The following is a 27,920-nucleotide window of genomic DNA, read 5'->3' as shown; positions in this document are numbered from 1 at the left end:
AGGCATCCACAAAGTGCATCAGGGAGGGATAAAGCCAGGCAGGTTCCCTCCCTCCTCTCTGCCACCTCCATCCGCCCTTGTGCCCAGTGCTGGCCCAGCCCTGCTTCCTGTGGGAGCAGCTGCAGAGAGCCCGCGTGGGAATCTGTGCCCCTGCCCACCGGGAGCAGAGCTTCCACCTCAATTAACATCACCTTGCTCCCTAAGCCCACTTTGCCAATCTCCCTAAGCTGCTTTCTCAGGGCTCCAGCGGCAGCCGTATTTATAGCTCACTCTTACTCATGAAGCATCTTCCCTGGTTAATAAACTAATAGGATTCTTCCTAAAAGCACCTCTCCCACAGTGCACACACCCCCTGCATCTCCAAAGCCGAACGTGTGCGACCAGATGCCAGGGGAGGGACCGCTGCAGGAGTATAAGAAGCTGCAGGACAGGGAGCAGTCTGTAGTGACTGGGTGGCAGTGGGACGTGCTGGGAGAGGAAGAGGCGAGTGTCTGTGTGTCCATCCACCTGCCAGGTGAGTGCTGCCTGGGCCCTGCCAGGGCTTTGCGGCACAGATTCTGATGTTTCATTGAAGCTTTGGGGCACGGACATTGGTGCCGGGGTGTGCCTGGAAGGAGGGGGAGTTTGGGGCTGAAGGGGGAAAAGCGTGGCTAAAAGGATTCCAGCATGGCTGAGCCAGTGGGCACAGGTGGAGCGGTCTGGTAGCACCATGGGAGAGCTTAGCCAAGCCAGGAGAGGTTGGAGTCCCCTCTCTGGAGCCTGGGAGATGCAGAGGATGAGTTCAGCTTTCCTCCACCTTTCATCGCCTTGTCCCCAGTTCCCAGACTCTGGAGAGGGCCGAGCCTGAGGCACCACTGTGCTCCTCTTCCCTTTGCACCTTCTCTTGCTGTGCCCAAGAAACCCTGCAGGGTGGGAAGCCTGAACTCCACATCCCGCAGCACCTGAGATCATCGAAGATCCTGTGTTTGGGACTAATCCCTTGTTTTCCTGTGGGGAAGAGGATCATCTGCTCTCCTCATACCAATTTCTTCTTTCTCCCCAGCTTCCCTGCAGTTGCATAAAGAGGCAACTCTGCCCACGTGCCCTTGGGGCTTAAAATCCTACCTGGGCTTAAGCTCCGCTAATGTCAGAGCTGCCTAACTTTAAGAAGCTGAGCTCATCCCATCTAATAGCCCATCGAATCAGCTGGTGATCAGCGTGATATTTAAGGTTTAATTCTGGATGCCAGACTTGAGCAAGAAAAACAGAGGCAGCACAGCCGGGCAGGGCTGAGCAGCCCCGGCGTGAGGGCAGGGCCACCAGCACTGACCTCCAGGGTCGGCTCTGGTGCTGCCAGCCAGGGCTGGGGACAGGGGACGTGGCTTGGGACCATGCACCCTGAGACCCCCCTGTCCGTGGTGCGGTTAAGCTGCCCTCCACCTTTCTGCTGCTGCTTTCCCTGCTCTCCTGAGAGTGATGGGACAAAACAAGCCTGTTCCTTCCATTAAGCCATGACAGCAAATTCCCTGCAGACAAAAGAAAAATCATAAAACTGAAACTCCATAGGCTCTTTTGTTCATTTTCTTGCCTTTCCCAGCCTTGAACTCGCTCCTTTGGGAGTCACCCCTTGCTTCCTATTTTCTGAAGCCTGCTTGCCTAGGGCATCACTCTCCCTTTTCCTCTTCCACCTCCTCTTCACCACCTTTTGGGCCAGGGGCAAGGGGCTTGCTCAGCTCGGCTGCCCCATGGGGTCTCCAGCTGCTGCTGTGTGCCTTGTGTGCCACCCCAAAGACAGGCAGCCCCAGCTGAACCCCAAGCATCCAGGCTCGGGAGAGGTGAGAGGCTCGGCAGCACCGTGGCCCAAGGGCTCTGCAGTTTGTTGGGATGTGCACGATTCTGTCCCGCTGGCTGGTGATGGCCAGCAGCTGCCCCTTCCCCAGCGCCTCACCAGCACCTCCCCTCCATCTCTCCCCACAGATCCCTGCCTGCGTGACTGCTGACTTAAAATGGCAGAAGGAGCAAAGTAAGTGGCTTTTTTTTTTCTTTTTCTCTCTCACTTTTTTTTTTTTTAATTGCAATGGAGCAGGGTGCTGTAGGGCAGGAGAAGAGGGAGAAAGCGAGCCCCCCGGCTCCCCCATGAGCTGGTACATGAGCTCACCATAGAGAGATGGAGTGAGCCATCGTGGAGCCAACAAAGCACCTTCTCTTTTCTTCTGTGTGTTGGTGCTTTCTTCCTTGCCCTTAGGACACAGCCAGCGAATGCACCCTCTCAATGGTCACAGGCTGAGCTCAGGAACATGACATCCCCTGGGGCAGGCAGACAGGGGGGTGGTTGGCTCTGACTTTGCAGGACACCAAATTCCCCAAGGCCAGGACATCCCATGCATGCCCTGGCATAGCTCTTGGAGATGCATCATGCTTGCAGGGAAGCCCTCACCTCCTTGCCCCAGGGAGACAAATGGCCACCCCCTGCCTCCCTGCCCCAGGAGCGGGCTGTGCCACATCCAGCCTTATCCAGGGCATTCCCAACCTATCTGTCTGTGTTTCCTCTGCAGGGTGTTCAAGAAGACCAGCCCCAACAGCAAGGTGAGTCCATGCAGGCCAGAGATGGGACCATGTGCCCCGTCCCTGGGTGTGGGTCAGCCAGAGGTGCAGGCTGTGCTGGGGTCCCTCTGGCATGGCTCTGCCCACAGGATGGGATGCAGGCTGGGTTTCCCTTCCTTTTGAAATGTGATTGATTCCTGCCATACCTGCCATGATGCCACCACAGGGCTTGCTTTTCAAAATAGAAATGAAAAAAATCCTATATGAACTTTAAATGCGATGTCTGATCTGACACGCTAACAGCAGGGTTAATGAGCTCCACAACATAACTAAGGGCTTGAAAATTTTGGCCGGTTCAACGGCAAACACTAACCTGTTTTGTTCTTTCCTTTCACCACGTGCTGCCTGCAGCTATCCATCTACCTGGGGAAGAGAGACTTTGTGGATCATGTGAGTTCAGTGGAGTCTGTAGGTGAGTGGGGCCATGCTCACCACGGAGGGGGAAGCACAGGCAGTGACCAGCTGGGGCGACTGGTCCCTGGGCTGGTGGCAGCTCACCTCTGCATCCTGCTAGAGCGAGAAGATCAAGGGCAGCTCCAGAAGAGCAAACGTCTCATTTTCCTGCAAATACCCTTACAGAAAAATGGCGATGAAAGGGACAAAGTCCCTTTGCAAAACATCCTGGCCACACTGCTGGTGGAGATGCCGGAGGAGGCATCGCCATCCCCCTGACCGGCAGCTCCCCTCGGTCACCTCCCCAGCTGATGAGCAGATTACTTGAATTTAAAAAGTGCTGTGGTTTTGTGAGGATCTTCCCGGGGAGCTGAGCTCACTGGCCCTTCTTTTGTGTTTGTCTGCAGATGGCATCTGCCTGATTGACCCGGAGTACCTAAAGGACAGAAAAGGTATTAATACAGAAAACCCCGTGTTATAAGCGGAAAGGATGGAAACTGGTGCAAAGCTCACCAGCAGCCTGGGACTGTAGTCAGGCTAAAGCTGCAATGGGGCGTCTACAGCTTGTTGTAAGTCAGGGCCACAGCAGCTGACCGGGAGGGGAAGGCTGCCTCTTCCTTCCCACCTCCTCTGCCTGGGGCACTGGCTCTGAAGCTACCTGTGCCTTGCAGAAAGACATAATGAATCGTGTTAACTCTATACTTAGTGCTTGAGGTCCAAGTCCTGATAAGAGTCATATATCTACCGAAGAGTTACTGAAATAGGGTTTTTTTCTTTCCTTTATTCAACCCTTTCCTGCCGTGCCTTTTCTTTATCTCACCCTTCCCCTAACCCCACTGCCCTCCGTTTCCATCTGGCTTAAGTGTATGTGACGCTGACTTGCGCTTTTCGCTATGGCCGAGACGACCTCGACGTCATTGGGTTGACCTTCAGGAAGGACATCTATGTCCTGACCACCCAGATCTTCCCACCAGTGCCGGACCAGGCACCCAAAACCCTCACTCCTTTGCAGGACAAGCTGATGAAGAAGCTTGGAGAGAATGCCTACCCCTTCACATTCGAGGTAGGGGCTGCTCAGCCCTTCCTGACCACACACCTCCATGGTGTGCACCAGGGCTCATCTCTGGGCACACTCTTTATTTACTTTTTTCTCTCTTTCCCTGTTCTGCCCAGATTGCCACCAACCTGCCCTGCTCAGTCACCCTGCAGCCGGGACCAGACGATGTGGGAAAGGTGAGCTGCTGTCCCCAACCCATGTCCCCTGGAGCTGTTCCCCCAGTCAGGGGGTTAAGTTGTGGGGTGCCAAAAACAAGAGCTGCTTCTCTTTCATGGGGGATGTGGCCCATGGGGTGAGAGTTGGGAAGGAGGAATGGCTGGAGTTGGGACCAAGATCTCCGGGGTTGCAGTGGAGGAAGGATGGGAATGAACCTAAACCTCAGGCAGCTCTGAGCCCCTCCTGCTTAGTGACTCTATGTGTCCCCTCAGGCCTGTGGCGTGGACTTCGAGGTCAAAGGATTTTGTGCTGAAAATCTGGAGGAGAAAATTCACAAGAGGTATTTGCAGGGGATCCCTTTCCTGCTTCATGGCCCTAAAACCAAACCATGTGATCATTTTGGGGTGGCCATCTAAGGGGTTGGGCTGAGGACCTGCTGTCAGCCTGTGCCACGCTTGGATGGGGTACTTTGCCCAAAAGAGGGGCAGTGATCCCCATGTCAGTGCCCTCCATGTCCTAAGAGCAGGCTGCAGCTTGCATCCTTTGTCTAGAGACACTGTGATGTCCTCAAAAGACATGTTGACACATCCCTGCCGGGGGCACTGGAGGTGACCGTTTATTGCTGCACAGGAACTCAGTGCGCCTCATCATCCGCAAGATCCAGTATGCACCTGTAGAGATGGGGCCAGCTCCGAAGGCGGAAACCACCCGGCAATTCATGATGTCTGACAAGCCCCTGCACCTCGAAGCTTCCCTGGATAAGGAGGTCAGTACAGAGGCTGTCCGTGGGCTCATGCCATCACATGCATCCCCAGGGATGGGGACTGGGATACCTGGTCACAGAACTGAGCCTCTTCCCATTGCAGGTCTACTACCACGGAGACCCCATCAATGTGACAGTCAACATCAATAACACCACCAACAAGATTGTGAAAAAAATTAAGATCTCAGTTGAGCAGATCACAGACGTGGTTCTCTACTCACTGGATAAATACATGAAGACTGTGTGCACCGAGGAGATAAAGTAAGTAAAAAGGGGCTGGGGTGGTATGGCAGTGAGGCCAGAGGGAGGAAGAGAAAGGAGGAGGAGGAGAGAATGATGGGGGGAGGAGGTGGGAAAAATGATTTTACACTACCAGGCAGTGAAAATATCAGGGTTGGAAGAGTAGCTGAGAGGAGCTGAAAGGCTGTGGACACCATGCCCTGCAGAGAAACCTGGTGTCAGCTGGGGAGGTCCCTGGGGGGCAGCTGCACGGCTGCTTCCTCTCCTTGCTTTGCATCTCGGAGGCCAGCCACAGCCTCTGCACCCCTGAGAACAAGCAGGGCTGGAGCAAAGGCAGGGGCTAGAAAAAAGAAGTGGTTGTATAAGGGAACGAAAGGAGGAAACAAGCCCAGGCAGCTGTGTGGGGAGCGCAGGGCAGGGGGGTTTAGGTCTGCCCAGGTGCCTGGTGCTATGCTGAGCACCCCCATCAGGTGCTGAGCACCCACCAGGCTGGTGCTGGTTCTGAGCTATCCTCTCCCACTCCTTCCAGCGAGAACGTGCCAGCCAACTCTACCTTCTCCAAAACGTACTCTGTCACCCCCACACTCTCGGCCAACCGTGAGAAGCGAGGCCTCGCTCTTGATGGCAAGCTCAAGCACGAGGACACCAACCTGGCCTCCACCACCGTGTAAGAGCTGGGTGGGCTCTCCCTGTTCCCCACCACAGCCAGACCCATGCCTTCCCCCAACTCCAACAGCTTCCCACTGCTCAGGATGCTCTGGGCTCCCACCCAGGGTCCCCCACACCTCCGATGCCTGAGCCTACACCATCCAGCTGGAAAATGTAGGGAATTTGTGACATGACCACAGCCCCACCTCTCCATTTCATAGGAGAGACACAGCCTCCCAGTCCCAACCATCATCTAAAGCCCTCATACCCCCTGCAGAGCTGCAATGGGTCTCACCTTGGGAGTAAATCCCAGCTCAGGCAGCTCGAGCGGCCTCCAGGAAACTGCTCTGTAGCTTCAGCCAAGTGACCTGCCCTTCCCTCTCTTCTGCTGCCATGTTGTGTTGTCCTCTCCTGCCAAACCACAGCGGACCCCATGCAAAATGGGGCACGGTGACAGTGCTGGGACTGCCATGGGGGTAGCAGACAGGGTCTGCGGGCAGCACTGCCTGCCTCACCACTCCACTCTGCCTTTCTCCTAGCCTGAGACCCGGCATGGACAAGGAGGTGCTGGGCATCCTGGTGTCCTACAAAGTGAAGGTCAACCTGGTGGTGTCCCGAGGAGGGTGAGGCTCTGCGGGTGTGGTGGGCAGGGACCGTCCCCTTGGGCTGTGCTGCGGGATCTTGTACTGCTGGGCAGATGATGGAGGGACACGTGCCATGGGCCCCCTCACCCCTGCCGTGCTCCCCCAGGCTGTGGGGCAGCTGGGCACTGGGCTGCTGACTCCAGCCCCATCACCGCTGCCCTTCATCCCTATTATAAATCATCTTCTACCTTATTGTAAAGCGAAGTCTAACACCTCCCCTCCTCTGCCTTGGCTCATTTCTGTCCCTTCTCTCCTGCTGCCACAGCATCCTGGGCGATCTCACTTCCAGGTAAGGGGGGGGCTGCCTGTGGGGCTGAGCATGGTACGGCACTGGGCGGATTTATTGAAAGAAGTGCTTTTCCTTCCAGCGATGTTGGTGTTGAGCTGCCTGTCATCCTGATGCACCCGAAGCCTGCAGACGGTAAGTAGTGCCTGGGATGCTGCCGAAACGCAGGGCAGGAAAAAGCAGTCCCTGTTCAGAGGGAAACTGGTAAAAGCAATGCTGATGCAGCCATCTCTGTGCAAAGGGCCCTGCTCTGCCCAGCAGCCTGGGCTGTGGGACTGGCAGAGCTGCTCTGGCTGTGCTGCAGCCACAGTCTGTCCGGGACCAGTGCGGGAGCAGCTCTCCTCCCTGCAGCGCCCTGGCTGCTGCCCATCCCAATGTCTCTCTTTCCAAAAAACACACCTGAGCATTAAAGAGAGGTGTTAGTTGAAATATCCCTTCTGTATTAACCTGCATGTCTGTCTCTTTTACAATCCTCGCCTCCCTGTGCTGTGCTTATCAATGGACTACAGATAAGCCAAGGTAAAGAGATGTTTCCTTATTCCTCTAAGACATAAACCCTACAGATCCATTGCAGATGGACGCAATGCCCCATTCCAGTTTAAGGTTGCATCCTTGGATTAAATCACCCAGGCCTCAAAGCCCTGAGGCCCTGTGTCACAGCAGCACAGGCAGCAGGAGCATTGTCACAGGCTCGGAGGACTCACATGCTGGGCTCAGCACATGTTCTGCCAATTTTCAGGGCTTATTTTACAACTCCCCTTGCTGCAAACACAGCAGCCTCTCCTGCTGCAAGCCCAGACCTCACCTTGTCCCTCAGAAGCAGACGGCAGTGCCAGACTGTCACCCAGTCACAAGTGCCATCACTGGACTCAGTGTCCCCTATAGCCCTGGTCCCCATACGCCCCACGCTGAGGTCTCTTGGCTGCTGGAAGCAGCAGTGGTCACAGCCCTGTGCCCCCGCACGCTCTCCAGTGCCAAACCCTTCTTTTCTTCCCACCACATGAGCTTATTCCAGCTGAAGCCACAGCTGGGGTTGCTTCCCTCCGGGAAGCTGCTGCATGCCAAACCCATTCCTGGCAGCCGTGCCTGGCAGCCACAGCCGCCAACCAGCCCTGCAGCTGGCCCTGGCTTGCAAAGCCCCAAAATGCTGTTTTTGTGTCTGGTTACACCCTGCAACGGGACACGAGCACTGGGATTTGGGGCCTGGAAACTCAGGATGCAACTGCAAGGCTGTCACACCAAAACCTATCAGTTTCCCAGCTCAGCAAGGATTTTTAAACTTCTAGAGGAGGAAATCTCTTGGCCTGTCCCCACCATCGCGCTCTGTAGATTTTGCCAAGCTGTTTCACATTCGCAAGATTTTGGAATCTGTGTTGCTGACTCTTTCCGTTTTCTTCCCCCACTTTTCATTTTGTGGCTCTCGATGTCATCTACCACTTGCCTTTCGCAAGAAGGTAACTAATCTCTTTGTCTCCACTTTAATTTCTTTTCCTTCCCTTTTTTTCCCTTGACAATGCAAAATACTGTCTTGAAAAATGCCAAAAGTTGCAGGCGAGAGCCCAGCTCCTCGGGTCACGCACACTTGCAGTCGAGCCAGCTATCTGTCTTCGATTCAGGCCATGGCTCACAGTGACCTGACTGTTCCCTGCAGTGTGTGGGGTGACGGGGCCAGGGCGAGCACCACAACTGTCCCCTAGTAGGAGCACCGTTTTGGTGTCAGCAGGGATTTCACCCTCTTTGCTGTGGTGTATCTAGGGCACCCAGACTGCGGGCTCCCTGTGGCCGCCTTTCCTGGGCTCACCACACTCTGGTCTCCTTTCCAGTGAGGAGGACATCGTCATTGAGGAATTTGCTCGCCAAAAACTCAAGGGGGAGAAAGATGAGGAAGATGAGAAGGAGGAGGCTGACAAAGAGGAAAGCTAACCTGCTGCTGCCTGCTTGCACAGGTAGCCAGCGGTCCCACGCGCCCTGGTTTGGGACATAGATGCCCGTAGCACACTCCCCACTGTACCGCACACGGTGCAGACACCTCAGCCCTCTCCCTGCAGTGCAGTGTATTCCCCTAGGCACACCCTCCTCCCCTGGGTTCCCTGCACCGACTCCAAGCCCTGGTTGCAGTGGCGGGAGCCGCTGCATCTCACCCTGGTACTGCCACGCTGCAAAGCCTGACTGCGTGCAGGACGGTGCTCCCACCTCCTTGCACCCATGGGTGCCAGCGAGGAGACGGGGGCAGGGGGAGTGAGCCGGACCCCGGCTGAGCGCCGTCACCAGCATGTTCGTCGTTCGCCTGCGTTATGCAATACTCTGTGACACCGTTACAAATAAATCTGCCCCAGTGGCCCGGTGCAGGCTCCGTGTGGTGGTGCTGGGGCGCGCGGCCGGGGGCAGCACGAAGCGGGCAGCCGGGGCCTCTGCGCCCGGGCAGGCTGCCGCGGGCCTCGGCGGGAGGGTGAGACGCTCCAGAATCCGCCAGTGGCCGCTCCCGGCCGGGCCCCTCCGGTACAGGCCGCCCCCGGCGGACCCCGCCCCAGGTACAGCGGGCCTCTGCCCGCCCCCGGAGGCCGGCCCGGCGCCATGGCAACCGCCCGCCCCGGGGTGTGGCGGAGTGACGTGCGGGTGACGGCGGCGGAAGTGACGACGACGCGGCGGGCGGGGCGGCGGCGGTGCCGGTGTGCGCGCGGCGGTGTCTCCTTCTCCTCAGTCACGGCTCCAGCTCGGCCTCCCCGCGCCGCCATGTCCGCCCCCGGCAGCGGCGGCGAGTTCGGGAACCCGCTGAGGAAGTTCAAGCTCGTCTTTCTGGGCGAGCAGAGCGGTGAGCGGGGCGGCGGGGGGCGGCAGGGGCCTGGCCCTGGCCCCGGCCCCGCGCGGGGGGAGGATGAGGAGCCGTCGTGGGCCTTCCCCTGCGGGGGGGGGCGGCGAGCAGCCGTCAGGGGCCCGGGGGGGCGCTGGGGGGGCGAGGGAGCGCCGAAGGCTCCCGGGGCGGGGGAGGATCCGGTGAGGGCCGTGAGAGTCTGGCGGCGGCGGCGGAACCGTTAAGGGCCTCTTTCCGCCTGAGGGAAGGCGGTAAGAAGCCGTCAGGCCCCCCGCGGGAGGCGGCGGCCGGAGGGAGCCCGCCCGAGGGAGGGGCGGCCCGCCGAGGTCCGGCCTTGGGCTCCAGCCGGCGGGAAGCGCGGGGCTGCTGAGCGGCCCGGTGCCCGTTCCCGCCGCGCAGCCGGCCTGCCTGCCCCCGGGCCGCCCGCCCGCCGCCGTGCGCGGGGAGGCGCGGGGCCGGGCGCGGGGAGCGGCGGCGGCTCGGGGGCTGCCGCTCCGCCCCGCGTGCGGTGTCTCTGGCCGTCGCACCGCGCGTGTGGCGTACAGTGGAGAGAGGAAACAAGCGGCAGGGCGGTGCTGTTGGTGTGGCATGGCTGCTGCCTCCCTTAGCGTCTTTTTGTTTGTTTAACCTGAAGTCGATTCCCTTTTGTACTCCTTTCCTCGTAATATATGGATGAGTTGTACCTTTTCCTTGAAATTATGGTGTTCTTTGTTGTATTACTCTTTAGATCTCTTACCGCTTACCTTGCGTCAGACCCCAGAACTGTAGGTCTTGGAGGAATCTCTAGAATTTATTCAATTCCCCTGCCTTACCAAGGCAGGATCGACTTTACTGCTGATAAATATTTGTCTAACCTGTTTTTAACCCTCTCCAATATTCTCAATTTCACAACATTTCCAGGCAGTTTATTCCTTTTCCCTCTTCTTTTTCATCCATGTCCTTTGAATTTTTCTTGGTTTCTTCTAGCTTTCCGAGAGAGAATCAGAAATCGTACCCATGGTTCCCATTTCTTGTCATTTCTGCACTTTGTCTCTTGATAATATTTGGAGATGTAAATGTAAAGTTTTTAAGCAAGCTACCAAAGTTTACTCTGTATCTAAAATCTTGTTATCAAGAAAGGATGTTATGCCCTGAATGTTGCTTTTCTATCCAGCCAGAGGTGGCTAAACAGCGTTCAGGACATCACTCTGTCTTGGTTTGATGTTTATGCTTGCACGTCCTAGACCTGGTGATTACATAAGTAGCAAAATATGAGTAACAAAGCAGATTTACTGCTTGCTTGAAGCAAAGACATTATTTTTTTGTCATATGCATCACAACATACCTAATTTGAGGACCAAGTTATCATCATGTTTAATTTTATTTACTGAGATTGATTTGGCTGAACATGCTTCTGTCATTTTGTAAATTAATTTCTTAGCTGGTTATTTTTCAGGAGTAGCCTTAGATTGGCAGCTGCATTCTGATCAGCACTACCAGTGTGTGGCTTCCAAAGCAGTGGTTATTTTTTCCCACTGCTGCTTGAAAGTAACTTTTCTCTTCTTTTGTAGTTGGGAAGACCTCTCTGATCACCAGGTTTATGTATGACAGTTTTGACAATACTTACCAGGTATGTGGTAGTCTCTTTTTTTTTTTTTTTTTAATAGATATGTAGTATCTATTAATAATCTATATTATTAATAGATATATAGGGTAAATCTATTCCTTGCTATAAAATTGTATGCCTGTGGGAACTGTTAGGGCCAAGCGCATTTTTCCATGAAATGTCATTTCAATATCATGTAAGGTTGTAATGTGCCTTGAAATGGAGGTGAGACTTCATGATTAAGCCCAAGCATCTAATATGGTGTCAGGAAATACAGTGTACAAAAAAGTGAGGTTTAGATCCTGTTTGAATATGTGAGATGCCTTGAGGAAAAAAGGGAGAAATACTGGTTTATGGGGTTGGTAATGGAGAAGATGATGGATATGGAAGTCTCAGGAAGGAGTTAGAGTGAGTAAGGTATGAACGTTGTTTCTCTAGCATCTTTAGAGGTTTTCCATTTAAGTAGGAATAGTTGAGTCCAGAGAGATAGATCTGCAAGAAGTCAGCATGGTATATTCTTTCTTTGAGTTTTTTTAATTATTACCTTTTTTTTTTTTTTTTTTTTTTACTAGAAGGCTATAGATGGAAAAGGCTAGGGAAGTTCTGGCAGGGAAGGAGCAGAGTAGGGATGAAGAGGCTGCAGGTGAAAAGCTGAAGATATGTAAGAGGCCTGAAGATTTCAGGAAGGGTTAGTCCTATAAAAAGCACTTAGCAGTATTTCAAGAGAATACCAAATACCTTTAAAGAAGATGAGACTAGGGTGTTTTCTTTTACTCCAGGCCAGAAAGAGTTGCTGGTTTAGACTGGGATAGTTTTAAATTGGAAAAGGAAGAGAAGATTTTTTTTTCCTTGAGGACTAGTCTTTCACTGGAGCTGGATCCTCTTGTGCTTTCTGTTTCTTTTCCTGACTTTTGTAAGGTGCTTTCATGGATTTATCTGCTTATCATAGTTGTTATAAACTGTCTCCTGGCTGCAGAAAATTGGACTCCCAGAAATAAGTACTTGATACAGAAATTGACTGTTGTGGTCTCTTCTGCGTTGGAATGGTTTGCGTTCTGATGGAGACCTTCCACAACACATTGTGCACCCTTGTTAATACTGGAGATAATCTGTCTAAAATACTAAAATTTGTTATATCTGTAACCTGTCTTCTGGTTAGGGCTAGGACATCTGCTTGATTTAAGTGCCTGGGAGCACATCTAACTTAGTAAATGACTTTAAATGTCTTTATCGGAATTGCTGTATAGCAATGGAAATGTGAATGGAAGGAGACCTACAGGAAGAACTGCTTGGGAAATGAATGTCACTGGAAAGGAAGCACGTTCTGCAATGGAAAGATCCAAATAAACAGTGCTTTTTAGCTTTCAGTGCAGTTGCCCGCAGTTTATATATGTAATTTGCTCTACCTTTTGTTTATTTCTAATAAGATAATTCTTACAGACTGAATTGTGGTAGACCAGAAGGGGATGCCTGTTCAGATACGATCTTTGTTAAGATGCATGAATGCCAGGCTGAAATTGAGACTTGGAGGTTCTTGTGCAATTGAGAAGTGTTGGAAGAATGATGTGAAATGAAAATGGTGCAGATATCCAGATTGCTTTGTTTTTATCAATTATATTGAAGGCAAATGACTTCAGCAGCTAAATTGTAAGTTTGTGAACATTTCTGGAAGTTTGTGTAGAAAGATCTGATGTGCAGATGCTGGAAGGCCAAGTTGCAGTTACTAATGCTTTTCTTCTTTTCAGGCAACCATTGGAATTGATTTCCTGTCAAAAACAATGTATCTTGAAGATCGCACGGTAAGTGAGGCATCTGTGTGATAGCATGGCAACTGCAGTCACGGGAGCAGCAGTTGCTGTGCGTGCTGTTTCACCTGGCCATTCCTCCAATGGCTGCTGAAATCCCACAGCAGCTTTCAGAGGGACAGCCTTTGTTGAATCAAATTGCTGACCCACTCTCCTATTTCTGATTCTTGTTAATATCTGCTATCTCTAGAATGAAGTCAAAATCTTTCATGCAAAACTGGGGCAAGCTAATGTCCATATACTGGGGAATGGGCTGTCTGTTATGTGTACCGTAGGCATCGTTTGCTCCCAGAATTTGAGCTGTGCCTCTGAGATTGTTAGTATAAATAGGTCTAAGCAGATGCTGGGCAGTTCAAAGTCTTGAAGTCATTCATGGTTACCAGTGGTGGCAAAGTTCCTCCTCCTTGCAGAAAGGCTCCTTTTGTAACACATTTCTGATGCACTGTTAATAAAGCAGTTTTAGATTTAGCTTGCATGACACTACTTTTTGCATAAAGAGATCCGTCGCATCCCTCTCCTGTCTTCCAGTATTTCGCTTTTCATTAGTTCAGGTTTTGCTAGTTTTACTACTGGCTGGAAGTATGAAACTGTTGCAGAGAGGAAGGGGCCAGTGGTGTGGTGGAAGTAGTTTATGTTGCTTTGGGGTTGTTGTTTCTGAAGAAGTCTCATGCCAGTGCATGTGGTGAGTTTCATGAGTGCTTCTCTGCCATCTTAGCAGTGATTTGCTGTTAGAAAAGACCTTGCACAATCTTTGAGAGAAACTACTTTGGTAACATTCTTGAATGGTAGTGGCAGTGGCAGAGGAAGACAAAGATCCTGGGAATGCTGCTTGGCACCTGTGGAAGCAAGTTGGAAGGCCTGTATGCTGTTTTCAGCAGTGTAGTCTTATTTCTTGTGGTTGTGTAGGTTAGGTCCCTCAACCGCTAGCCACTATCCAGAAAATACCATTTTCTTTGCCATGTTGGATATACTGTTAGCTTTCCTGGTTATATAAGTGGTCCACAGAGCCCATAAAGCTTGTTTAAATAACAGAGAGGTGTTGAATGCAGATAAGAGGAGGGAGAAATACAAGCACACAAGCTGGGAGAATTCAGACATTGAAATAACTTCTTATATCTGGCTAATGCTGTGTTTTGCAATAGGCTTTGACTGCTCGGCTTGAAATGAAGATGGCTAAGCCTCTGACTGCAGCATATGCTTCGGCGTATTTAATATGTCCTTACACCAAATGATAAATCCTGAAATTATACCTATGCTGGATCACTCGGCTCTAAATATGGCCTGGGTAGCATGTACTAGCCAACAGAATGGACAAATACATGTGGAGTGTGTTTCTTCAAAACAATCTCCAGTAGCCTCCCACAGAAGGCAGCTGTCAGTGTGCCATTTCCAGCACGTTTCAGGTGCTTTGGGACCTGTGGCATTAAGTGAACTGGGGCCACGAGAAGCCCTGTCCTCGATCCTGACTGTCACGCTGCCAGTTCCATGTTGCAGCTACAACCGCATTCTTGAGGGACGAAGTAGTAGTCTTGTCTTTTCTGTGTCTCAATATCCTCACAGACTTGTTGGATTTATGCATGAGATAAGCCAGTCAAGGGTGTTTGCTGTTCCGGCTTGTACCCTGCTACTATGCTTCACTGGATCTGGCTTTCCAGTGGGTTCATCAGTAGCTGGGTGGTGCACTCCTCACGGTTAGGAGTCACTGCATCTCACTAGCTGTAGGTTGCAGTCTGCTTGTGAGGCCATTATAGCCAGAGTCCTTACATGGCAGGATGCCCTCAGGTATGTATGCTTCTTTCCCTTGTCAGCAGATGGTGTGAGAAGGTATTTTCTAGGGATATCTTGGTCTTACGATGAAATGGAACGATACATGTGTGAGTTGTTAATGGGTCTGCAGAGGGAGGGAAGTTTCTCAGATGTGCTGGGCTGAGGTTGCTGTGCGAATGTGTTCAGAAGTGTCGTTGGCTCTTTTCACATTTCTGTTCCATTTTAACTTTCCTTTTGTTGCATTATTTTTGCCTTGCAATTTTTTTAATTATTATTTTTATTTCACTTGAGTTTTGGTTTTGTTTTTCATTTTCCTGCTCTTCCCTCTCCTTCTTCCCCTACACTTTTCCATTTCCCAGATCAGGCTGCAGCTGTGGGATACAGCCGGCCAGGAGAGGTTCCGCAGCCTCATTCCCAGCTACATCCGTGACTCTGCTGTGGCTGTCATTGTCTTTGACATTACAAGTAGGTATTGAGCCGGAGTGTCTGCAGGGACCTTGCTTTTAACATGTACCTTTTATGCATTGGAAGTAGTGGTGTTATCTGAAAAGAGTTAAGGTAGACCATTGGCCCCAGTTTCATGGGCTCAGGGGGACATAGCTGAGCATCTTCCCCCACAACCAGTGGTAACTCCATCCCGTAGTACAGAAATTGGGAAACTGGAAAACTCTGGTCTGCTCAAAGCAAAAATGATAAAATGACATAGAGGATTGGCAGGTAGGTGAATAGGGATTGTGACTTCTCGTTTGTCTGCTGGTTGGAATGAAAGGTGGTTGGTAGTCTTTGGAAAGCTGTGTACCTTTTCTGATTTGGGTTTCAGTTTTTTTTAAACCTCAATTATTTATTTTTTTTCCTTTCTGGATAACTTGAGAGGTAATACAAGTAACAGCTTCAGATGCCAAAGCAAAAGAACACTGTCAGAGCAGGTAAAACAGTACAACACCCATTTAAATAAAAGATATGTAGCAACTTAAGAGGATTCAAGACTCCCATTTCTTTGAAGAAGAGTGCTGGCAATTCATATGTGTAACGAGAGCTTTTGAAAGAGAACAGATGTAACTACCATAGTTTATAAAGAGTAAACAAGCGTAGAGGGAAATTCCCTATAACTTTTAGTGTGAATATTTTAAGTATAAGATACAAAGATATTAATTCGTTAGAACCCATTCCAGTTGATCTGGCTCTTTTGGTTAAGCTACAGTATTAGCATAAATATCTAGACGGGATTTATACCAGTGAGCCAACACCATGTCTAAGGAAAGAACGCAGCGCAGATGAAAAATCTCTGGCCCGTGTTTATTCTGTCACAAACTCTATGGCTTTATGGGCCAGGGATTTGTTTTGCTTGGGTTAACTGAAGTGCTTAACAAATAATAGATTTCTGTTATGATTTATCTTGCATATTGAGGGCAGATAATCATGTGGCCTTTCTCCCAGTCCTGTAGCTTAAGTAGTTGACTTTGGGAGGATTGCTGGTTTGATGTAAACTAATGTAAAACTGAAGTGATCTGTTTGAGGTGTGCTGAGATGTGCACATGGTAACTTATGCTGGGAACTCGTCTAGGTTAGGCAGGCTGCATAGGCTGGCATCTTCTCTCCCCACTGTTATGACAGTACAGTACAGAATGCTGTTTATCCAGGCAGGTGGAAAAATCTTGCCAGTCTAGGCAGTTCTTAACAGCTTCCACACACGTCAAATATAATTAAGTGAAAGCTGATCTCATCATACTTTGTTAATGGTCCAATCTTTTCAGATAATTTCATTTTTTCTTTTTTACTGCTCTTTGTTCTGTTCTTAGTGATTGAGAGGCTTTCAGTTTTCTTGTGTTAATGAAGGAACATGCTCGTGTACTTCTGGGGGCATCGTGATGGTGAGCACTAGTGCATTTAAAAAAAAAACAGTTTCCTTTATCACTCTGAAGAGCTGTATGTTGTCTTTTGTGGTGGGAACCTCAAATAGTCTCCTGTAAGTTAATCCTGGTCATGGTAGTGTAAAATAGGGATAGTCCCACAGGGTATACTTAAGCGCCAGCCAAGATACTTTTAACTTGTAGAGAAAAACTGTTAGCTAGCATGTGGGGAGCTGAGAAGAAAAATGAGAAATTGCTTAGTTACTGTTAATCTGCTGGGCATCTTGAAATGCAAGTAGCCTGTGGAGACATCCGTGGTGAAAGTCCATACTGCAACTTGGGCCCCTTTGTGAACAAGTTGCTTTGTTTCTGAGAGAGGCTGGGTTAATTCTTGGTTGAGGAGCTTTCATCTTTCTGTACTGGTAGGGTCACTAGCACACTGTTCTGTTTGAGTGGTTTATATTTTCTGTTTATATTTTCTCTTCTCCTCCAAAATGGGTGCACACAAATTTTGACTTGTAGAAACAAGAAGCCACAGAAATACTGTAGCTCACTTTCTCAGGTCGCTTCAGGGGTGCCTGCATGTACTTGCATATTAGCTGAAGGCCTTCCCTCAAACAGCACTACCCTTCACTACAACAAGATTACTGGGACCAGTTCTTCCCTGGTTCTGTGGTACTTCCTCTGGTTGCTTCTTTGTGAGTCTGAAGTTTGGAGTGTTTAAATCATCAGTTTGGTAAACTTCCTGGGTGAATAGTCTGGTGTAGCAGCAATGTTTCGGGGACTCCGTGGGAGCTTGTTGTGAAGTCCAGAAACAAGAGCCAGGAGCTGTCATTATCAATCTGATCTTTCAGCACTGATGTAATATTGTCCAGGTGCTTGGAGATAGTCACCCTGAGTTTCCTGGGGTAGTAGAGCCTTGACTTTGCTACTGTAATCAAGGCTGCCTTCAAAACAAAGCATGAGCTATAAGCCCTAATCTTCCTGAAGCCGCAGTTCATCAGATCTACATATCCTGATGTAGATAGGATGTTGTTTTGAATCTGCTAGTAGCAAAACACTTTGCAGGCATGTGCTCTGTCGAGCTTGTATTTCTTTTCTAAACAAGCCAATTATTGGTCCTTCTGTAACTGCTTTCTCCCGTGTAGCCAGTCTCCTGCAAGCTGCCTTATTAACTACTGTTCTGTGCATAAACAGCTGCTCTCCCTCATTGGTGAATAAGTGGCTTTGTGAGCACATTTAACCAAGTCATGTAATTAAGCTGGGAACCAGTATCTGCCCTCCTGTGAAACTCATGCCTGTTGAGAATGCCAACAGCAATCGTGTTTTCTGACAGTGAGTGCTACTTGTACCGCTCACAGTGTGGAGTAATGACTGGGAAGGAAATGTTATCACTCCCAGTTGTGAAAAGCTGCTGTTAAGCATTCAGTGTGGTAGTTGGGCATGTTTTGACTATTGTTGTTTCAAACAGGCAGGTCCCAGACCTTAGAGCTGCTGTGTACGATAGGTCAATTTGTGTTTGGGCATAGTTCTGGAGATCAAACTGTGCCTCTCGTAGCATTTGTGCTTGTATCTGACTCTTGTGCTTATCTGAGATGGTGAGCCCTGTGCCATTTGTGTCTTGTGAAGCTTGCGGTGTGTAACACCTGCTTTTGTTTCAGCTGGAACGGAGGTTGTTGATTGCCTTAATCTTGCCTGAAGATCCTCATTGCTATCTTCTGGATGCTTGATGCTGAAGAATAGATGCTATTTTACTACATGGCTGGGGGAATTGCATGTCTGTCACGTGGGAATTGCCCAAGAAAGCTGTGATTTGAGATGCTCTATGCTAGGAGTCCTGTCATGACCCCATACATAATCCTGGGTAGAGCAGGAAAACCAGCTCTGTATTGTTAGGCACTGCTATCAGCAGTAAGATAGCAGTCATAACCTAGGACTCTTTGGGAATAACAGAATCTCTAGATGAGCAAAGGAGGTAATTAAAAGCACATTGTCTACAGTCAAAAAAGCAAACTTCTGTGGTGTTTGGATATTTTGGGTAAGATTACAAGGTCAGCTTCTCAGACTGAGCTGCATACAGTTGATTGTAGAAATGGCCTTTTCTCTAAAGGACAGTTTCCTCCTTTCTTTTCTCTCTTGCTCTCTTTCTCTCTCTTTCTCTGTGCTCTCCCTGGCCTGGTACCAGCAGGTTCGGCTGCAGCTTTGGGACACAGCAGGCCAGGAGCGGTTCCGCAGTCTCATTCCCAGCTACATCCGCGACTCCACTATTGCTGTGGTAGTCTATGACATTACAAGTGAGTGATACTTTGATGTCTCATTATTTGAAATGCTACATGTAAGCAGAACTAATAAGTTACAACCAGAAGTTCTGCAAAAAGATGATTACCATTAGAAATGTTTTTTCCCCCTCCTTGTTTTTCTGAGCAGAAAACAATTTATGGGTCATTTATATGTGGTGTGGTGAGATCTGGAGAAGCACCTGAGTACAGGCATAGCATTCTCCCTCTCTAAAAAGTTTTATCCTCAGCACTCCTATTTGATTCTTCTTTACAGACTTGAATTCTTTCCAGCAAACCTCCAAGTGGATTGATGATGTGCGGACAGAGAGAGGAAGTGATGTCATCATCATGTTGGTGGGGAACAAAACTGACCTGGCAGACAAGAGGTAATGGAGGGGAGCTGCCCTGTAAAAGCAAGGAACTGGCTGACTGGTCTGTCTTCAAAACAATTGTTGATTTTAAATGAAGCATAAATGGCTTGTCATTAAGTTTAGTTTTCTGGTTTCAGCAAATGAAAGTTATTCCCTTTCGGTTAAAACAAACCCACCTGAAAAACCCCTCCTTTTATCTCTATACCACATTTCACGACAGAGTGTGTGATTTTTCTTTTCATGCTGAGATAAAGCCAGAAAGATGTCTTGGAAAAGCAAGGAAATCTACTGTAATCCTATTTACATCATTCTACATGTGCAGCTGTTAAGTTCATAGTACAGTTTCTTGTTACAAGATGAAGCATGAGCTTTTACAGTAACAGTCTAAAAGGTTTCCTTCTGAGAATCAGTTTCATGTCGTAACACAAACTGAGATGTTGTGGATATGTGAGAGGAAACTAGATTAGCAAAAGTGGGCTTCCCCAAGAGATGGAAAAAGTTAATTAGACTCTTAAAATCATGTGGACAATGTACTGCACAAAAATGTCATAAAGTATTTTCCTGCTAAAACTCTTAATCCTACAATGCCACTTCAACCAACATAACCAATGTAATGGCTTCTTAGACCACAGGCTTGTGCTTTTGCATTTCTGTTTCAGATTCTTCTCTTGATTGTTGATTTAGCAAAAATTTTGTTTGTTTTCAGAGATTTATCATTCTTTATGAAGTCATCAGAAATTGTAGATAAGGAAAGATTTTTATTTTAATGGTTAGTTTCAGTAGTAGTTGGCAAAGGGAAGATAGAGTAAGCCATGCAGTTCCTTACAGTCCAAACAATTTAAGCTGAAACATCTTCATATACACCAAGTACTCTAAAATGTGTGGTTTGTATGTCATGGGACATACAAAGTATTGAAATGATGGAGAATTACCTGATGCAAAAGAAAGCATCTTAAAAAGACAGAAGTAGGAAACGCCTGGATCGCACAGCAAAATGAGGTCTTAAAAATCAAACCCTTATACTTCGGTTGTTCATGAGATACTTCTGATCTGATAACAGATTGAAAGGCCTTACAGGTGGAACATTAATGTTTTCTCAGGAAAATCTGGCATTATTGTCCGAACTGCCTGTTTACTGTTTCTTGGGATGATGGCCCAAATAGGGATCTCACTGTTTCACTGTTGGATGCTACCACATTTTAAATTCTAAGCCTTGCTTTACTCAGTCCTGCAGTGTACATATTGCTGCAGAATGTATTGTGATGTGAGTTTTCCCTTGTGGTTTTAGTGTTGTCCAAATGCTTGTACAAGACAATACCCAGCATCCTTGACTGCACAAAATGGTGTCAGCAGATGCTTTCTGCCCTTTGTCCCTTAAAAGTCATGCTGTTAGGTTTTTGTTTGCCATGCCTAGTAGGAAAAGCACAGACGATTCTAATACTTGCTAGTGGCTTGAGTCAGTGGGGAAAAGGATAAAGTTAGGCTCCAGCTGGGCACTGTATGGGCTTTGTACTGATGGTTCTTAGAGAAGTGTGTTCTCTGTCCTCCATGCAGACCACCTTAGGCTTGACAACTGTTGGCTTTTCCCACTTCCAGTGGGAGGCCATTCTAAGTGTCCTGTGCCTTGCACTTTGGAATTATTGGTGAAGCTTGGTGCTCAGAGCTTCAGAAATACGATAAAAATGTGCGTAGCTGATTTGGATTAAGAACTGCTGGTGGCAAGACCTCGGATTAGTCTAGTCTGAAATCAGTTTACAAAAGCAACAGAGCAAAATCCAAGGTGGTGTACTGTAGTCAGTTCTGGATGTTGACAACTTAGTATCTCTTATGCCCTCCTGGGAGCTAGAAGTAACTGCAGCTCCCTAAATGAATAACCTGGCATTTAGATTGGAGGCCTTCTAATTTCTATCAAAATCCAGTTTTATCTGGAACTGGAAAACCCAAGGGGATAATTACAGCCTTGGACAATTTCCTGATAGTACATAAGTGAAGTGGAGTGCATGCACAGGACAGCTGATGCAGCACTGCCATAAGAATTAAAAATACCTGAAAATTGTTTGAAACATAGCTACGTTTGAAGTTCATATAGTGCTAGAAGCTCTTATTTTAGAAGTTTAATGTGACAGTAGTCCTGGTCTAAGTTAGAATGTGGAATTATGGTGTATATCCAACTTCCAGGAGAAGAAGCTGCCTTGTCTTTCTTTTAAAAGGAGGTTAGATTTGTGTTAGGCTGAAATACTGGTCCTTTTAAGGCTGTACAAAGCCACAGTATCAGTCTGAGCTTGGTCATGTTTTGCCAAATGGAATACAGTGTATTGGAAGCCATTTGTTCTATGGTAAAAACCAAGTGATGATGCAAGTTAAGTTCTGAGGCCAAAAAGCTGAACTAAAAATAACACTGTTCTTATCTGGTACAGCCTGTTAAATTTTTCTTCCCTGTTAATGTTGCTTCACTTAGTGGCTATTTTTTCCGTGCAGTTTTCATTTTGGTTTTGGAGTATTTTTCTTTGTTTAGGTTTTTCTTTTCTGTGATTTGTTCTCATTGCTGTAGACAGGTTTCTATAGAGGAGGGTGAGAGAAAAGCCCAAGAACTGAATATGGTGTATATTGAAACCAGTGCTAAAGCAGGATATAATGTGAAACAGGTATGTACAGGGTATTGATCAGAGATGCAATTGCAGGTGCTCACTCGCAGGCAGCAGCCTAGCACTTGCTGTTGCAGTGTACTTGCTGCTGGAGCCTTTCTGAAATCTCTCTGTAACCTCATGGAATTCTCTTCTATTGACTTTTGGGAAACTGCTTTTTGTATCAGGTGCAGTGTATGGGGGCTCTTCCTTCCTTTGAGGATGCTATGAATGAGGTGAAATATCCTGCACAAACTTCATCCTGTGCTGACCATCCATTACTAACAGTCAAAGTCCAGGCATTCCCCGAGTAACTTACCTGAGGTTGTTTCATTCAAAGCTGGAGGACCTGGGGGTCTTAAAGACTTGGAGGTCCTGAGGACACCACTGATGGACTGAGCGCTCTTGGAAGGGGTGGTGAAGCAGCTCTCCAGTGAAAAGCATCTTGGTCACAGACATCTCTTAATGCTTCCTGTCTGTTCTTCCTTTCTGTCCTTGTGCTTCTGTTTGCGTCTTCATCCAGGCAAATCACTACAGAAGAAGGTGAACAGAGAGCCAAAGAGCTGAATGTGATGTTTATTGAGACCAGTGCAAAGACTGGATACAATGTGAAACAGGTAGATGAATGTTCTATTCTAAAGCCAGGAAATCTGTACTTTACTGCTCTGTATGTGTATGCTCTGCTTGGGGGTTGTGTTCTGTCAGGTATTTACTTGTATTGTTTAACGTCAGCCCCTGAAATGCCTTTTGCCCAATGATTACTGCTGCTGCTTTATCTGGAGGAAGCTCCTTCCCTGTCGAGTCAGTGCTTCCCTGTTAAATTAAGCAAACTTACACTGAAAGAAAGGAGAACCTAAAACTAGAATGTGCTGATGGATAGGAGTGGCACTATTTTGTGCAGCCAGGCAAACCCAGTTCTGTGCATTCCCTTTGCTTTTGTTAACAGTCAATGCACTGTTTTCTAAAATCAGTGTTGGCATTGGTTGGGATAATTGCTTATGATGCTGGTGCGCTAGAGTAGAAAGAAGTTCCTGCTTCTGTTGCAAGCCGCAGAGGAAAATCTTGGAATAGTTGAGGTTGGAAGGGCTCTCTGGAGATCTAGTCCAACCTTCATGCTCAGAGCAGGCTGCCCAGAACTGACTCCAGCTGAGTTTTGAGTATCTCGAAGGATAGAGGCTCCATCTCTCCAGGCAACTGTTGCAGTGTTTGACTATCTGTACAATAATAATTTAAAAAAAGTTAAACTTTTTTTCTTATGTTTAAGCAGAATTTCTTGTGTTTCAGTTTGTGCCCATTACCTCTTGGCTGTAAGCTTGTGAATGCACTCTTTGCTAGTTCAGGAATCATTCTGAAGTGTGGCAAAACTTGGGGAGTAAGGCAGCTGTAAAGTCCAGGGGTCTGCAAGGAGCATAAGTACTGCTGGTGGCAGCTGGGAAACATACTTGCCAGCTTGCTGCACACCAGCTGGTTAGGAGAACCTCACAATGGGATTAGGAGACTTCAGTTTTGTTTCTTTTGGCTATTCTGGATTGAATCCACTTTAGTCTTTGGTTCTAACTTACTATTGCTTTATTTGCCTAGCGGGTGTTTGCAGTGAGAACGTAAGTGACTAAAGAGATACTAACTGCAGCACCTTGCTGGAACCTCGGTGGCTCGATTTTGCAAATAATGCAGTTTGGAGGGGTGGGTGAGAAGCCCCTACCAAGCTACTGTGAGAAAAATGATGATTAGGACATCTTTCCTCTAGTTCTTTATGCAGCACGTTTCACCAGACTGCTTAGCAGTGTCTGAATTGTGATAGCTGCTGCATTGATGTCAGCAGGAGGAGCTCTAAGCATTGACTTGGAAATATATGCAAAACTATTTTCTGGTTTTTATGGGGATATGATAGTCCTTCCTAGCTCTAGCGTGTCCTTAATAGCTTAAATGCAGCTCACTTGAGCCAGCTGTTCTGCTCAGAAATAGCTGTTTTGCAGCAGAATTGAACCAAAAGGATGGGTTGTAAAACCTCAGTCATTCCATAGGCTTCTTAAACCATCTGCCTCTTGCGAGGTCACTCATCAGAAGTCCTGAGTTGTGCGCTGTAATGGTGCTGTGTGCAAAAGCAGTTGAGGCTGGAAATGGCATGCTTAGTGCAGGAGGGGAACTGTTCTGTGTGTCCCTGGAAGAACTGTTGGCAATTAATTCCATGTTGTGTTCAAGCAGAAAAAGGTAAAATAAACCTGCCTGTTTGATAGGCACTGAATAATAATTTAATAAAACTTGTTAGATTTCATAGATAAAATTCTCATAGCATTTGTCAATCTTTGCTTGCTGAAGTACCTACATTACAAGTTTGTACAGTTCTGTAAGGCAGTGGGGTTTTTAACATGTATTTTTTTTTTTCTGACAAGCCTTCAGCTTTCCTATTGCTGTTTTTCAGCTTTTCCGTCGTGTGGCTGCTGCCTTACCTGGGATGGACAGCACACCAGAGAAGAGCAAAGAAGACAGTATCCTTGCTTTCTCATCAGTAACTTTTCCTGTTCTCATAGAATTTGGCAACTGTCTTTTGTTAGGTTGGGCTTACTGACTTTTTGGCACATTGTGGGGAGGGGCCTTATTGGGTTTTTGCAGAGAGGTGTCTGAAACCGCCAGTATAGTGTAGTGCTTAGCTGTGGACGTAAATTGATGACCCTGCTTGTGGTCTATATATAAACATACACAACTACTTATAATGGCAGGCACAAATTTTGCTTTTTCCACTTAACCTTAGGATAAAATGCACAGTTTTAAAATACTGTTGATGTTTTCCTCTTTTTGCACAGAGCTGTCTTCTGTGCAGACCTATCTGATTGGGCTCTGTTCTCTAAAAGGTCATGACATACCAAGTCTGCTGGTTTGCAGTTAATTCTGTTCAGGCAGGATATGGTTTGCTCTGCTAAAACACCTGCCCTTAGCAAGAAGGGACAGCTAACAACCTTCTCAGATATTGATCCCTTTCTCTGTTCTTTCCTTCTTGTTTTTCCTTGAATTGGGTGATTGCCTTAACTTGTCTGCTGCAGTGATTGACATCAAACTAGAGAAACCTCCTGAGCAGCCAGTAACGGAGAGCGGGTGCTCCTGCTAACAGGCCTGTTCTGTAGCAGCACATTCCCCAACCGGCCAGTCTCACTGAAGAACATCACCGCGCATTGGCTAGGCAACCCTACTTTGTGGGCTGAAAAAACAATCTACTAAGCGAGCGAACTCCCTGTTTACTGGTGGGGAGCAGCCCCGGCCGCCCCTGTTACTGCATGGTATGAGCCCTGAGTGCAGAATGAGTGTCCTGTCTTTTATTTTATTTTTTTATGTTGTTGCACTTTGGCACTGTGGTGCCCTTTACACTCTCTCTCTTCCTCTCCTCCTCCCCCTCTTCCCCACCTCGAGCCTGTCTGCTCAGATGTATCTTGTGAATGCAATGGAAAAGCCACAAAGTTAGGGAAGACAAAAATAAAGCTTGGGGGTGGGCTTTCCACCTTCCTTACTGCCTTGCATCCTAACTAGTTCCCTGTCCACTCCAGCCCTGTCTTTGTCCTGCATCCCGACTTCCTCTCTTGAAAGGCTGCTCCTTTTAAACCAGTCAGTTTGACTTGGCCTTGCCTTTTTGGACAATACAGGTTATCTGTTTCTAGGCTTTTGCTTCCTGCAGGGCACACACAATAATAGCTCCTTAGTTTCTCCTTTCTGTGGATAATCTTGGCTAACTCATTGCTCACGACTTCTGAGTTTTGCCCCTCGTGTTATACACAGCACTGGAAACCCCCAGACTCTGATAGCTTTGGCCTTGTTGCTCCCGTTTGTGTAGCAGAGACATCCCACAGACTGCTCTCCTCAGTTGGAATATCTTCCCATCCAGAGGACGCTGGCGCTCGGTGAGTGTTGGGTGTCAGATGTGGGGAAGGAAGAGGGTACAGAGGCTTTGCAGCTTGAGGCTGGGTGGGGAGAGTTTCTCAGGGTGGTTTGTAGAGACCTGGGACCTGTCTGTCAACAGAGAAAGCAAACAGTTGCTCAAAATCCATCACTACAGGGCAACAGCTGCCCTGGGAGTCACAGATGCTGTTCAGGCTCCTTTCTTAGTCTCTGTTCTCTTGTTCCTCATCATGTAGACTGGGAGCTTCTTCACGTGGAGCAGGAGAGCTACAGGAGAGTAAAGGGCAGCGATAGCTGTTCTACTCCCATACCTAGGTTGCTGCTTGGTGAAATCATACATAGCTGCTTCTGCCTTTGTAGTAGACTTCTGGAGGATGGGGCTAGTAGCATTCTCATTTTTGGGGTAGTTTGAAGCTGCAGCATGGCCAAAGCTGAGATGAGCAGTGGGCAGGGATTTATAGTCAGACCTGGGGAGAGGAATGGAGGGATTGTATGCTGCTGAAGCGAATTTTGGTGTCACTTCTCGACCTTGGAGGTTGGGAAATACCTCTTCTTTCCCCTGCCCCTGGTTTCTAATTATGTTAATAGAGCTTTTCAGAGACTTTTGACTGGGTTTTTTTTCATCCATCTGTCCCAACCAGAAGTCGTTAGGTTGACAGAGAGGAGGATAAAACAGTCAGATAATGGTAAGCCATTCGCTGTTTTTTTCATCTCCTGGCCTGTGTCATGCTGACAGGGAGGATGGTAGTAGGCAGGAGAGTGACTGACCACAGTGTGATGGGTGGGGACAGCAGCATTCAGTCATTAGTGACACTCCCCTAGCAGGATGTCCGTTGGTCACTGACACAGCCTGCATGCTTCAGAAGCCTGTGGGCTGTCATGGGAGGGGAAGGGGCAGCCTTGGACTGGAGCTGGCAGTCCCCACGTTGGCTTGCAAGTCACCTCTCTGCTGGTGACTGACATTCTGTTCCCCAGAGCCCTGTCCCTTCCCCTCCGGGTGAGCTGGCCTGCAGGAGGAAGCTGGGATGTGGTTTCCCATTCTGCTCTGGAGTGTCCTTCCCCCCTTTACACACAGCCCCAGCTGGCAGAGCCAGGTCCCACTCGGCCCCCTCCTCTGTACATACCCCTGTTGTGTGGGAATTGCTGATGTTTGTCGGTGTGTCCGTGTCTGCCGTAGAACAGGTTTTGCTGTCCCCTTCTCACAGGCAGGTGTGCGCTGCTCTGCTGTCGTGTTGTTGAGTCACGGACCAGGGGGGAGGGAGGGGGGAGACCCTAAGTAATGGGGCGGGTAATTAGTGAAATGAAATAGTTCACTTCCCACTGTCTTCTCTATGGATGTGTATAATATTGAGTGTGTGTCTGGCCCTGCTGTCTCCTAGCTGTTAGCCGAGTAAGTGTGACTATTAATATGAGTATGGACTGTCTGACCACAGCCGTGTATCACACTAAATAAAGTTATTTCACCAACACCTTCACTGTCCTGCTGCTGCGAGGGCCCTTGGGCTGTCTCTGCTTGTTTTACTCATAGGTTGTACAAGTCCGTCCTGTGTAGAGTACAGTGGGAGAGGGGTGAGCTCCAGGCGTGGCTTCGGGAGTGGCATGAGAAGGGCTTTAAACCAGCCAGGTGGGGCTTTTAAACTGGTGGTGGGGTCCCTCTCCCCATGCCCTTGCCAGCCCCTTCCGCCCCTGGTGGTGCAAGGCGTTTGGGAACCTGATGGCAGTGTTCGCTTGCTGGGCACAGGGACCCCCCTCCCACAGGGACCCTGCCAGGGAGGGGTGCACAGGGTGGGGTTGGGGAGCCTGTCCTGAGCTGTCAGTACTCCTTGCAGTGCCACATTGATGTCCCAGATGTGCCCATGGAGACTGTGTGTGATGTGCTGCACAACGTCGAGTATCGCCGGAATGTCATTGACACATGTGACCTTGCCTGGGTGGCTGCCAACGCTGATGTGGGCTTCTGTGCCTCTGAGTGGGGGTGTGGGGGGGACGACACTGGCTGTTTGCTACCAAAGTCTTGGCTTATGTTAGAGGGGCCACTCAGTCCGAGCTGCCTGGCAGGAGGGAGATGTTTAGGGTGCAGGACACCGCTTGGGACCTCTACTACACGAGGTAGTTGATACCACTTGGGCTGGGAAGGGGCAGGGTCGGTGCTGCTTGGAGGAGACAGGG

The 27,920-nt window shown here is 48.6% G+C and overlaps 2 protein-coding genes across 14 annotated transcripts; both read left to right on the top strand.

Moving 5' to 3' along the window:
• Nucleotides 1–384: 384 nt before the first annotated feature.
• ARR3 (arrestin 3) lies at nucleotides 385–9,116 on the top strand. 3 transcript variants are annotated; one of them, XM_037408545.1, is made up of 17 exons: nucleotides 386–514; nucleotides 1,957–2,002; nucleotides 2,535–2,565; nucleotides 2,935–2,995; nucleotides 3,384–3,428; nucleotides 3,840–4,039; nucleotides 4,150–4,209; nucleotides 4,462–4,529; nucleotides 4,820–4,955; nucleotides 5,056–5,213; nucleotides 5,722–5,859; nucleotides 6,380–6,463; nucleotides 6,750–6,773; nucleotides 6,853–6,905; nucleotides 7,280–7,289; nucleotides 8,222–8,224; nucleotides 8,594–9,116. In XM_037408545.1, the coding sequence occupies exons 2-17, from the start codon at nucleotides 1,986–1,988 to the stop codon at nucleotides 8,691–8,693; spliced, it is 1,188 nt and encodes a 395-aa protein (XP_037264442.1). In that variant the 5' UTR covers nucleotides 386–514; nucleotides 1,957–1,985; the 3' UTR covers nucleotides 8,694–9,116. The 3 variants fall into 3 exon arrangements, with proteins under 3 accessions (XP_037264443.1, XP_037264441.1, XP_037264442.1); XM_037408546.1 differs by lacking the exon at nucleotides 8,222–8,224 and having other exon boundaries at nucleotides 385–514; XM_037408544.1 differs by lacking the exons at nucleotides 7,280–7,289; nucleotides 8,222–8,224 and having other exon boundaries at nucleotides 385–514.
• Nucleotides 9,117–9,388: 272 nt separating this feature from the next.
• RAB41 (RAB41, member RAS oncogene family) lies at nucleotides 9,389–27,220 on the top strand. Of its 11 annotated transcripts, none has more exons than XR_005107450.1 (9): nucleotides 9,389–9,582; nucleotides 11,133–11,191; nucleotides 12,913–12,966; nucleotides 18,775–18,883; nucleotides 19,143–19,254; nucleotides 22,387–22,480; nucleotides 24,286–24,352; nucleotides 24,905–25,138; nucleotides 25,632–27,220. XR_005107450.1 is itself a non-coding variant. In XM_037407871.1 (9 exons), exons 2-9 carry the CDS (start codon nucleotides 11,166–11,168, stop codon nucleotides 24,967–24,969), a joined length of 630 nt encoding a protein of 209 aa, XP_037263768.1. In that variant the 5' UTR covers nucleotides 9,471–9,582; nucleotides 11,133–11,165; the 3' UTR covers nucleotides 24,970–27,220. The 11 variants fall into 11 exon arrangements, 7 of the variants coding, with proteins under 7 accessions (XP_037263765.1, XP_037263770.1, XP_037263764.1 ...); XM_037407871.1 differs by adding an exon at nucleotides 15,099–15,204 and having other exon boundaries at nucleotides 9,471–9,582; nucleotides 18,778–18,883; nucleotides 24,905–27,220; XM_037407870.1 differs by adding an exon at nucleotides 15,099–15,204 and having other exon boundaries at nucleotides 9,471–9,582; nucleotides 24,905–27,220.
• Nucleotides 27,221–27,920: the final 700 nt, after the last annotated feature.

Source organism: Falco rusticolus, chromosome 14 (genome assembly GCF_015220075.1).
Source record: "Falco rusticolus isolate bFalRus1 chromosome 14, bFalRus1.pri, whole genome shotgun sequence".
Lineage (NCBI taxonomy): Eukaryota > Metazoa > Chordata > Aves > Falconiformes > Falconidae > Falco > Falco rusticolus.
The sequence above is the reverse complement of the archived record's forward strand: the minus strand, read 5'-3'. Positions and strand labels throughout refer to the sequence as shown.